Source organism: Parasteatoda tepidariorum, chromosome 3 (genome assembly GCF_043381705.1).
Source record: "Parasteatoda tepidariorum isolate YZ-2023 chromosome 3, CAS_Ptep_4.0, whole genome shotgun sequence".
NCBI classification, from domain to species: domain Eukaryota; kingdom Metazoa; phylum Arthropoda; class Arachnida; order Araneae; family Theridiidae; genus Parasteatoda; species Parasteatoda tepidariorum.
In genome coordinates this window covers 4,424,979-4,438,099 of record NC_092206.1, presented here as the reverse complement: position 1 = coordinate 4,438,099, position 13,121 = coordinate 4,424,979, and the positions used below count along the sequence as shown (strand labels likewise).

At 27.0% G+C, this 13,121-nt stretch overlaps 1 protein-coding gene across 19 annotated transcripts in view; it reads left to right on the top strand.

Annotated features, from left to right (window-relative positions):
- The window catches only part of LOC107444895 (cell adhesion molecule Dscam1), a 143,955-nt gene that overhangs the window by 61,239 nt on the left and 69,595 nt on the right, over window positions 1-13,121 (top strand). For 2 of the 19 annotated variants that reach the window (XM_071178209.1, XM_016059157.4), the window contains exon 2: window positions 394-684. The exons of 13 other annotated variants lie outside the window; for them this stretch is intronic. In XM_071178209.1, the coding sequence (XP_071034310.1) occupies window positions 394-684 (291 nt within the window). Of the gene's footprint in view, window positions 1-393; window positions 685-4,995; window positions 5,245-6,937; window positions 7,229-7,562; window positions 7,827-8,636; window positions 8,928-9,569; window positions 9,830-10,701; window positions 10,993-11,625; window positions 11,872-12,820; window positions 13,112-13,121 lie in introns of those variants that run through there. 4 more of the 19 variants (XM_016059166.3, XM_071178214.1, XM_016059150.4 and 1 more) reach the window with 4 other exon arrangements.

The window sequence follows — 13,121 nt, the reverse complement described above, 5'->3', positions numbered from 1 at the left end:
GACTCAAAACTAAATCTTGTCTATGTTTATTATTTTGTTCGAGTTTTTATTTTAAATTCTTTTATGATATTAGTAGTTGTAATCAATATGAGTCTTATGTGTGGTCAACAAAATAAGAACAGATTTAATATGAATCACTTACATTAAATATCATTCTCAAAACTTTTTTAAAATTAAAATTTTGAAGTAAAACCATTTCTAGAGGAGTGCTTATTTAATATATTCCTTTTAAGTAGATTTTGTTGCTTTTTCTTAATATTTTTTTGTTTATTATTCTGACTACTATTTGTTGTGGAAACATCTGCTGCGGGTGCATTTTTTAAACAATTTTTTAAATGATCAGTTTGTAATTGTTCAGTAATTTTTTCAGATATTTTTCTAATTATTTTCTAGGCTTGAAAGCACCCAAACTCAACCCGATGCATATTTCTGGAGAATTTCAAATCGGAATAACAGCCAGTGTAATGTGTGCCGTTATTGCCGGTGATGCACCATTCGAATTTAATTGGTTTAAAGATAGTCGACCCCTCGTATCAAAGAGTACAATTTCAATCGAAAAAATTAATGATTTCACTTCAGTTTTGACCATAACCACTCTTGATGTCGGGAGCATTGGTAATTATACGTGTCGGGCATCAAATACTGCTGGATACGATGAAAAAAACGATGTATTAAATATGAAAGGTGAGGTTTGCAAATGATTGCTTTTCAAATTATTATTTAATATTATCATATTTGTCTTATATTAATAAATAAAAAATTTTGTCTATTTTCGTTATTTCAGTTCTTTATGCAGAAATCACTGTTTGTAAATTATAAAACAACTTCGTGTTTTAAAAAGCTTTTATTTTATTCTTTTTTACAGAATTTTATAATAGTAATAATAGTTTACGCGTAATTAAAACGTTCTCTTTACTTTAAATGAAGTTTGGAAAATTAATTGTTTAATTTTTTGTCTTAAAATTTCCAATATTTTTCTCTTCTTTTTTTGTCACTGTGTGGCGCTACAATACTGTTAAGATATCTGTTTCTATCCAAGTATCAGAATAGGCATTCACAGTAATGAGAGTCTGTAGTTACTATGACATGGTGTAGTCATTGTTATGATTATAAATCTGTTCCGTAAACGTATTTTTTATGACATTTTATCTTGAGTACTTAAATATATTGAGTATATGTAATTTCTGATATTTGTTGCAACTTGCATATAAGTATTTGTGTAAAAAAAAAATCTTTTGCTCTAATATCTGTTCAAGATGAAATGGATGCTTATACTCATCCTCTTAAGTAGTTTTTCCCTCATCATCGGTAAGTGTCAATCTTTTTTTCTTCTTTTATGTAAAATACTTTTAGATTTATGTACGAATATTCTGAAATTGTTGTTAAATTGATATTAATGGTAGTGAATGAGTAAAATCTGACCATGGCTCAAATATTTTTAAAATTTATAAAACTTATTATAACTTATGCTAACTTATGCTAACTTAAATCTGCTGTTTGTAAGAAAATGTCTTTCAAGTATCACCTAATTTATTTCAATAATAATGATTTGATGAAGAGATAAATTTGAAAAATGAAATAACATATTTAGTTATTTGAACTTGTAAATTTTTTTTCTGAATTCACTNTTTAAAATTTATAAAACTTATTATAACTTATGCTAACTTAAATCTGCTGTTTGTAAGAAAATGTCTTTCAAATATCACCTAATTTATTTCAATAATAATGATTTGATGAAGAGATAAATTTGAAAAATGAAATAACAGATTTAGATATTTGAACTTGTAAATTTGATTACTTTGGAAAATCTAAAAACATCATTCGTTATCCATCATCTTTATCCTAAAATTCATAAAATATGCATATTTTTGCCTTTATTCTGTATGAACTTATATAATGCTATATTAATAATTTATAATTAATTTCAAATAAATTTAACTTATTAATAATATCAGATATTAAATGAAATGAAAGATTTAGATATTTAAACTTGTAAATATTCTTGCTGAATTCCCTATCGATCAGATTATTTAGGAAAATCTAAAAATATCATTCATTGTTCATCATCTTCATTGCAATTTTCGTAAAATATGTATATTTTTGCCTTTATACTGCATGAAAATAAAGTGGAAAATACATATTTTTCAGTCACTGCGTCAACTGTATGATAAACATCAATTTCTGTATTTCAGAATGAATTTGCATAAGAAGAGTTTAATGTTTTTTTTAATTAATATTTTAGTATTTGACAAGGGATAATTTTCAAAATTATAATGGATATTAAACGATATTTCATTTATTCCTGAGACAACTATTCTTGAATTGAATCATCCTTTGAACTTAGTGACAATAATGCTTGGCAGCATCAACTATGATTTTATATGGTACTATAAGTCTGGAAGATATGTATGTTGTAAGCTAAATATCACAGCAAGTCATGTTAATTTCGTTGCGTTGATTGAATTTCAAACTATATTGTCTTAGAATTTCTTATTATAATTATATTTTGCCTTTACCTTGTATTAGGTGGAAGATCACCTGTCATCAAACCATTTCAGTTTTCTGGAGATTTGCGTCAAGGACTGAGAGTTGCTGTTACGTGCACTCTAATTGAAGGTGATCCACCCTTCCAATTCGAATGGTACAAAGATGGTCAAATTCTTCAAAACAATGAAAAGATTTCGATAAAATCTATCGATGAATTTTCTTCGTTTCTCACTCTTAAACATTTAGATTCCGCAAGTAATGGCAATTATACATGTCGGGCTCAAAATCCTGCTGGTTCAGACCAAATATCTGATTCCCTTAAAATGAACGGTAAGACAAAAATTCCCTTTTTTTATACATATATTAACAGCCAGTCTCATAAGTTAGTATGCAATATATAGTATATATATTAGTATTTCCATGAAAATAACTCCATACAGTTTAACTGGAAAATTCACGTTTCAAATCATTTTGAAGTGGTACGAAATAAATATTTTAATTTCAAATTTATGGAAAAAATATCCACTCGTCCTTATGGAAAAATTAAAATTTCTTTAATTTTTTGAGTAAAAGTATTTTTAGAAAAGAATTGGTTTAATGGATATTCTTTTTCTTAATTGTGTTTTATTTTTAATGAACATTTAGTCAGATTTATACGATGATCTAATAAAATTTATATTAACTGACAGAAATTTCGATTAATGAATTTTCTGTTAAGCTATTTACTACTGTCTCTACTTATAGTAATTTGCTTGAATTTATGGTGTTTCTGAATAATTTCGTTTCTTAGAACATTCATCAAAGCCCGTTAAGAATATAAATTAACCATTTTAAAATATTCTAGATATTCGTCTATATTTTCCCTTCCTATGTGGTGATTAATTTTGTTGTTTGTTGCAATATAGCTTATATTATTACTTATTTTATTACCTACTTATTATTTTTGTCGTTGTATAGAAAAAATTTTTTGTATATGATTCACAAAATCTAGAATATATAAATATTGTGAACAATTTCTGCCTCTGTGTATTCTAGCATTTTATATGTCATTTACTACTTTCGCGTTAGAAATCAGCTTATGTGGTAGAAATTATTTTCATTTTCTCAGAAACATGCGAAAAATGTTAATATGCTTGGAAAATGTATTCCATAGTTTTTTTTGATGGTCGAAAGTTGAATCTAATAAGGTCAGTGTTGACCATAACCACGCTTGACGTCGGAAGCATTGGTTCGGGTCGGGCATCAATTACTGCTGGATACGACGAAAAATACGCTGTGTTAAATATGAAAGGCGAAGTTTCAAAACTATGTTGAATTACTAGTTTTCATTGAGTGCAGCTTATTAAAGTCTGGCACTAAAGAGCATTGTTTCGTACCATTATTATGTGTACGAACTCATTTTTATAACTCATTTTTGTACCATTTATTATGTGTACGTTTTATCTGTATTTGTTACTTTTATTTCTTAGCTAATGGATATTATCATGCTATACAATAAACTTGAATTGACAAGCAATTCAAAAACATTCTTTAAGAAATTATTTTGTTTTTTTTGAAAATGTATTCATAAATTATGAAATAGAGTTATATTTTCATAAAAATTAAATGCGTAGTATTAAAACATGACGGCCTAACTAACGTTCATACATTCGTTGTATATGGTACTTATCTATCAAAAGTCCTCCATTATATTTTGAAATCACTGACTCTAGAAAACTTTATTTAACTTATTAATAAATATCGAAGATGCTAAACACAACGTAAAATAATTTTTTCATTTTGAAATAAATGGCACTTATTACATATGTTTGAATTTCAATATTTATTTTCCAGTAAAATTTTTTAAGTTCTTTTCTTTTCCATTACTGTCACTGTGTGGCGCTGCAATACTGTTCACATTTCTATTTTCCCCAAGTACATCAAAGTCTTCGCGCAGTAATGGCAGTCACCACTGTTGTATTAGTCATTGTTAAGTTGTTGTATTCAATAATTAAATAATTATAGTAATATTTTTATGTTACATTCCTTTTTCAGTATTACTGATTATTTAAAATCTGTTTTAAGTGATACCTCATTATTCACGCGAAACGTTCTCTTCAACTTCTTCCAAATAAAATGAATTGGATGATTGTTGTTATCCTTTCAAGTTGTTTTCTTCTCATCTTCGGTAAGTTTCAGTCTTTCTCTCCATTCAAATAAGATTTGTACTGAATTTGATGTATTATGAAATGATTTTAACTATAAATATGTAGGATTTCGCATACATTTTATGTTTTTAAAAAATTTCATAATCATTTGCAGCACGCTTTTATTATATAAGGTAAATGTTTCTCTTTTGATACTATGCATAATTTGGTGAAAAGTTATATTTGTGAAATATTGTAAATTAAATATTATTTTTCAAATTAATAATCAAACTGCATTATTCACANTTTCCATTATTGTCACTGTGTGGCGCTGCAATACTGTTCACATTTCTATTTTCCCCAAGTACATCAAAGTCTTCGCGCAGTAATGGCAGTCACCACTGTCTACAGCATGGTGTTGTATTAGTCATTGTTAAGTTGTTGTATTCAATAATTAAATAATTATATTCATATTTTTATGTTACATTCCTTTTTCAGTATTACTGATTATTTAAAATCTGTTTCAATTAATACCTCATTATTCACACGAAACGTTCTCTTCAACTTCTTCCAAATAAAATGAAATGGATGATTGTTGTTTTCCTTTCAAGTTGTTTTCTTCTCAGCTTCGGTAAGTTTCAGTTTTTCTCTCCATTCAAATAAGATTTGTACTCAGTTTGATGTATTATAAAATGACTTTAACTATAAATATGTAGGATTTTACATAAATTTTACCTTTTTTTAGAAACTTCATAATCATTTGAAACATGTTTTAATTAGATAAAATTAAATGTTTCTCTTTTGATATTATGTATGTATTGGTGAAAAGTTATATTTGTGAAATATTGTAAATTAAATTTTTTTTTTCAAATTAATAATCAAACTGCATTATTCACAAGATGTCAATCTTAATAAGTAAGTAAAATAGTCATTATTATTGTAAGCATATCTCGAATTGTTATATTTGTTAGATTGAAAAATAATTTAACAATCATTGGTTTTAATATGACAGATATCATTGTACAATTTGAATAATTTTCAGTTGTAAAAAATAACACTATTCAGAGCGGGAAAAAATAAATAAATAAACTTCATAAAAGAATAAAAAGTAATAAAAATATTTTTCGGACTATTAGAAATTCGTATTATCAGCTTTCTTTTAGCAACATTGTGAACAATTCCTATGTTTGTTTCTTTAGCTATATTTTAGATCTGTAATCACGGTGTCTATCTCAAAATTTTTTTAATTATTCATATTATATATATTAACAAAACTCGAATTTGACGGGGATACATAAAAGGACGTAAAAAATGCAGTAATTAAATTTTACACGGAAATAATCGTATTTTGACCTGCAGTCTTCTCTGCATAACAATAGCGATTCTTTTCATGTAATTCTATAGAAAAATGGTGTCTAGAAAAAAATATTCAACCAAATCTGCCCATTTGCTAAACCACCGGTGGGTCAAAAAAGATTTCGGTAAAATTATTATTGCTGTGATTTCATTTCCATTTCTATCTCAGTAACTCGTTCGTAATAATGTAGTAAATTGGAATTATCTCTTATAAATGCTAAAATTTTGGCCATCTCAGCTTGCGAGAAAGTTTCAAAATGTGTTATTTTTATGATATGTTTGTGTATAATTTATGAGTTTTGCTTGATTTTTTATTGTAGTATTATCACAAGTTAACAATCATACAAGTTAACAAATCTAAATTTTAAGTTCAAAACTAAATCTTGTCAATGTCTATTATTTTGTTTCAGTTTTTTCTTTTAATTCTTTTATGATATTATTAGTTACAAACAATAGTTATTGTAGTAATAAGCTGTTATTAGTTGTTAAACAATAGTTATTAGTTGTTGCACAACAAAATAGGAACAGATTTAATATGAATCACTTACATTAAATATCGTTATTTTTATTAAATTTAAATTTTCGATTAAAATCATTTTAAATGAGTATTTATTTTATGCATTTTTTTAAGTAGATTTTGTTGCTTTTTCTTAATGTTTTTTTATTTTTTATTATGAATATTATTGGTTATGACCATAGATGGCAGTACTTTTACTTTCGTTACTTGTACCGCCGGAACAAGTAAAAAGTACGTACTTTTACTTGTANTTTTATGCATTTTTTTAAGTAGATTTTGTTGCTTTTTCTTAATGTTTTTTATTTTTTATTATGAATATTATTGGTTATGACTATTATTTATTATGACTAAGAGAAAATTTGTTGAGGGTGCATTTTTTAAACAATTTTTTTAATAATTTTGCAAACTTTTTAAGTAGTTTTTACAGATATTTTTCAATTTTATTTTCTAGGATTGAAATCACCCAAACTCAACCCGATGCAATTTTCTGGTGAACTGCAAATCGGCATGAGAGTGAGTTTAATGTGTGCATTGATTGCAGGTGATGCACCATTCGAGTTTAATTGGTTTAAAGATGGTCAAACCCTCGTATCAAAGAATACTGTTTCAATCGAAAAAATTAATGATTTTGCTTCAGTTTTGACCATAACCACGCTTGACGTCGGAAGTATTGGTAATTACACGTGTCGGGTGTCAAATACTGCTGGATACGATGAAAAATACGATGTATTAAATATGAAAGGTGAGGTTTTAAATAAATTATTTACGAATATTACATTTTTTATTACATTAATAAAGAAAACTTTTTCGCCTATTTTCGTTATTTTAGTAAATTATAAAAAATACTTTGTGTTTCAGAAAGCTTTTATGTGATTCAATTTAACAGAATTTGATAAAAGCCTACATGTTTCTACTAATAGTTTACTCGTAATAAAAACGTTCTCTTTACATTAAGTGAAATTCGAAAAATTTAGTGTTTAGTTTTTCTGTTAAACATTTTATGTCTTTTTATCTTCTTTTTTTGACACTATGTGGCGCTACAATACTGTTAAAATATTTGTTTCCATCCAAGTATCAGAATAGGCCTTCACACAGTAATGAGAGTTGGTAGTTGCTATGACTTGGTGTAGTCATTGTTATGATTATAAACCTGCTCTATAAACGTATTTATTATGTCATTTTATCTTGAGTACCTAAATATATTGAGTATATGTAACTTCTAATATTGGTTATAAGTTGTAAATAATCATTTGTGAAGAAAAAAAACGTGCACTAATATCTGTTCAAGATGAAATGGATGCTTATACTTTTCCTAGCAAGTAGTTTTTCCCTCATCATTGGTAAGTTTCAATCTTTTGTATTCTTTCCTAAAAAATATTCAAGATCTCAGTTTCGATATTTATGTACGAATATTCTGTAATTGTTGAGAAATTAATTTTAATATTAGTGAACGAGTAAAATTTAAACATGGTTCAAATATTTTTAAAAATTATTTAGACTTACAGATATTATCATTCATGCTTACTTAAATGTGTTAGTAGTAAGATAGAATATTGCCTAATTTGATTCAATAATAATGATTTGATGAAGAATTTGGGAAATGAAATGAAAGATATAAATATTTGAACTTGGAAAGTTTTGACTCAATTCACTATTGATCTGATTATTTAGGAAAACTTAAAAATATCAATCGCTATCCGACATCTTCATGCAAAAATTCATAAAATATGCATATTTTCGACTAGATACTGTATGAACATATCCAATGCTATATTAATAATGATTAAATTTCATTATGAATAAACAAAAAATATAGATTTTTTACTCACTTCTTTAACTGTATGTAAACATCAATTTCTATATTTCAGAATGAATTTGTATGGAAGAGTCTAGGTTTTTTTTTTCTAATTAATAATTGAGTATTTTACTATGTATGATTTTTAAAATGATAATTTACATTTAACGATATTTAAATTATTCGTAAGACATAATGTTGGACAACACTAATAATGGTTTTATATTATATCTGGAAGATATGTAAGCTAAATATCGCGGCAAGTCATGTTAATTTTATAGCTTTGATTGAATTTCGAATTTTATTGTCATAAAATTTCTTGTTATAATTATCTTTTGCCTTTATTTTGTATTAGGTGGAAGACCACCTGTCATTAAACCATTTCAGTTTTCTGGAGATTTGCGCCAAGGTCTGAGAATTGCTGTCACGTGTACCATTATTGAAGGCGAGCCTCCTTTCCAATTCCTGTGGTACAAAGATAGCCAAATTCTTCAAAACAATGAGAAGATTTCGATCAAAATTTTCGATGAATTCACTTCGATTCTGTCTCTTAAACATTTAGATTCCGCAAGTAACGGCAATTACACATGTCGAGTTCAAAACGCTGCTGGTTCAGACCAAAAGTCTGATTCCCTCAAAATGAACGGTAAGACAAAAAGTTACTTTTTTATGCATATATTAACAGCCAGTCTCAAAAGTTAGTATGCAATTTCATGGTATTTCCATGAAAATAACTCCATGCAGTTTAAGTGAAAAATTCATGTTTCAAATCATTTTTAAGGGGTACAAAACAAGTACTTTAATTTCAAATTTCAGGAAAAAGTATCGACTAGTACTTAGGGAAAAATTGAAACTTCTTTAATTATCTGAGTGAAACCTTTGAGTATTGAAAAAAGGGAGATATGCAAATGATAATTTACTATTATTTTATTTTTTATTGTATTAATAATTTTTATTGTATTAATAAATTTATTGTATTAATAAAAAAACTATTTTTTGCCTATTTTGCTTATTTTAGTCTTTTATGCACAGAATCACCGTTTGTATAGTATAAAAGAAAATTTGTGTTTTAGAAAGCTCTCATGTGATTCAATTTTACAGAATCTAATAAAAGCCTACATGCTATCTAAAAATTTGATCGTAATTAAACGTTTTCTATTCACTAAATTAAGTTTGAAAAATTCGGTGCTCAGTGTTTCTGTTAAAAATTTAGAATCTTTTTCACTTCATTTTTTGTCACTGTGTGGCGCTACAATACTGTTAAAATATCTGTTTCCATCCAAGTATCAGAATAGGCATTCACAGTAATGAGAGTCTGTAGTTGGTATGACATGGTGTAGTCATTGTTATGATTATAAATCTGTTCCGTAAACGTATTTTTTATGTCATTCTATCTGGAGTACTTAAATATATTGTGCATATGTAATTTCGAATATTTGTAATACGTTGTTTATAAGTATTTGTGTTAAAAAAACGTGCTCTAATATCTGTTCAAGATGAAATGGATGCTTATACTTATCCTCGCAAGTAGTTTTTCCTTCATCATCGGTAAGTTTTAATCTTTTATCTTCTTTTATAAAAAAAATATCCAAGATTTAAGTTTTGAGATTTATGTAAGAACATTCTGTAATTGTTGTGAAAATGATTTTAATATTAGTGAATGTATAAAATCTAAACAGGGCTCAAGCATTTTTAAAAATTATTAAAACCTAGTATCATTTATACTTACTTAAAAATGTTGGTAGTAAGAAAATATCTTTCAAATATAGCCTAATTTAATTCAATAATAATGATTTGATGAAAAATTACATTTGAAAAATGAAATGAGAGATTTAAATATTTGAATTTCTTAGCTAAATTCACCATTGATCAGATTATTAAGGAAAACCTAAAAATATCATTCGTTATCCACCATCTTCATCCGAAAATTGATAAAATATGCAAATTTTTGCATACATACTCTATGAACATATGTAACCCTATATTAATAATTAACGTTAAATTTCACAGTAAATTAAACGGAAAATATAGATTTTTCACTCACTGCTTTAACTGAGCGATAAACATCAATTTCTATATTTCAAAATGAATTAGCATAAGAGTCTAATGTTTTTATTTTCTAATTAATAATATAGTTCTTAGTTATGTGTGATATTTAAAATGATAATGGATATTTATCGATATTTAAATTATTCCTGAGGCAACTATTCTTGAATTGAATCATTCTTTGAACTTAGTGACAATAATGCTTGACTACATCAACAATGATTTTTATATAGTATATGTCTGGAAGATATGTATTCTCTGAAGGCTAAATAGCGCGGCAAGTTATGCTAATTTCGTTGCGTTGATTGAATTTCAAAACTATATTGTCTCTATATTTCTTGGTGTAATTATATTTTGTATTTACTTTGTATTAGGTGGAAGACCACCTGTCATTAAACCATTTCAGTTTCCTGGAGATTTGCGCCAAGGACTGAGAATTGTTGTCCCGTGTACCATTATTGAAGGCGAACCTCCTTTCCTGTTAGAATGGCACAAAGATGGCAAAATTCTTCAAAATAATGAGATGATTTCGATCAAAAATTTCGATGAGTTCACTTCGATTTTGTCTCTTAAACATTTAGATTCCGCAAGTAACGGCAATTATACATGTCGGGCTCAAAATGCTGCTGGGTCAGACCAAAAGTCTGATTCCCTTAAAATGAACGGTAAGACGAAAAGTCACCTTTTTATTATGTATATACTGACAGCCAATCTAAACAGTTAGTAAGCAATTTCATTGTATTTCCATGAAAAAAACTGCATACAGATCATTTTGAAGGAGTGCAGTACTTTTAATCTCAAATTTAACGATAAAATATCTACTGGTATTTTAATTTAGGGAAAAATAAAACTTCTATAACTTCTATAACGTTCGTTTAGGGAACTTCTATAAAAAAAAATAAAAAAATTTCTGAGTGAAACTTTTTTTAATAAATAATTGGAAGGTGAGGTATTCAAATGATAATTTACTATTATTTTCTTTTTTAATTTATTAATAAAAAAACTATTTTTGCCCATTTTACTTATTTTAGCCCTTTATGCACGAAATCACTGTTTGTCTTTTAAGAAGCTCTCATGTGATTCAATTTTACAGAATCTGATAAAAACCTACGTGCTATCTAAAAGTTTGATCGTAATTAAACGTTTTCTATTCACTAAATGAAGTCTGAAAAATTCGGTGCTTAGTGTTTCTGTTAAAAATTTAAAGTCTTTTTCACTTCATTTCTTGTCACTATGTGGCGCTACAATACTGTCAAAATATCTGTTTCCATACAAATATCAGAATAGGCATTCACGCAGTAATGAGAGTTGGTAGTTGCTATGACATGGTGTAGTCATTGTTATGATTATAAACCTGCTCTGTAAAAGTATTTTTTGTGTCATTTTATCAGGAGTAGTTAAATATATTGTGCATATGTAATTTCGAATATCTGTTATAAGTTGTATAACAGCATTTGTGTAAAGAAAACGTGTGCTCTAATATCTGTTCAAGATGAAATGGATGCTTATATTTATCCTAGCAAGTAGTTTTTCCCTCATGTTCGGTAAGTTTCAATCTTTTATGTTCTTTTATAAAAAATATTCAAGATTTAATGAGATTTATGTACAAATATTCTGTTAATAATTAAAAGTTTTGAGAAAATAATTTTAATATTAGTGAATAAGTAAGATCTAAACATGGTTCAAATATTATTTTAAAAATTATTATCACTCATACTTATACTTAAATGTGTTATTGTAAAAATATCCTTCAAATATCGCCTAATTTAATTCAATAATAACAATTTGATGAAGAATTACATTTGAGAAATGAATGTAAGATTCAGATTTTAAAACTTGAAAATTTTTTTGATGAATTCACTATCGATCAGATTATTTAGGAAAACCTATCAATATCTATCGTTATCCATCATCTTCATCCGAAAATTTACTAACTTTGCATATTTTTACCAACACATTGTATGAACATATCCAATGCTAACTTAAAAATATTATTCGTTATCCATCATCTTCATCCGAAAGATCATAAAATATGCATATTTTTGCCTATATACCGCATGAACATATGTAATGCTATATTAATAATTAATAATAAATTTCACAATAAATGAAGCGGATAATAAAGATTTTTCATTCACTGCGTCAACTGTATGATAAACGCCAGTTTCTATGTATCAGTTTTTTTTTTCTCTTCTTTTTCTAATTAATAGTTTTGTACTTTACTATGTATGATTTTTAAAATTATTTTGGATATGAAACGATATTTAATTTATAATTAAGACAACTATTCTTGAATTAAATTATTCTTTGAGCTTTGTGATAACAATGCTTGACTACATCAATATTGTTTTTAAGTGGTATATATCTGGAAGATTTGAAAGCTAAATATCGCGGAAAGCTAAATATCGCGGAATTTTGTTGCTTTGATTGCATTTCAAACTATATTGTCTTAAAATTTCTTGTTATACTTATCTTTCTGTTACTTTGTATTAGGTGGAAGACCACCTGTCATTAAACCATTTCAATTTTCTGGCGATTTGCGTCAAGGTTTGAGAAATGCCGTCCCGTGCATCCTCATCGAAGGTGATCCACCCTTCCAATTCGAATGGTACAAAGATGGCCAAATTCTTCAAAACAATGAGAAGATTTCGATCAAATCTATCGATGAATTCACTTCGTTTCTCACACTTAAACATTTAGATTCCGCAAGTAACGGTAATTACACATGCCGGGCTCAAAATGCTGCTGGGTCAGATCAAAAATCCAATTCTCTGAAAATGAATGGTGAGATTGT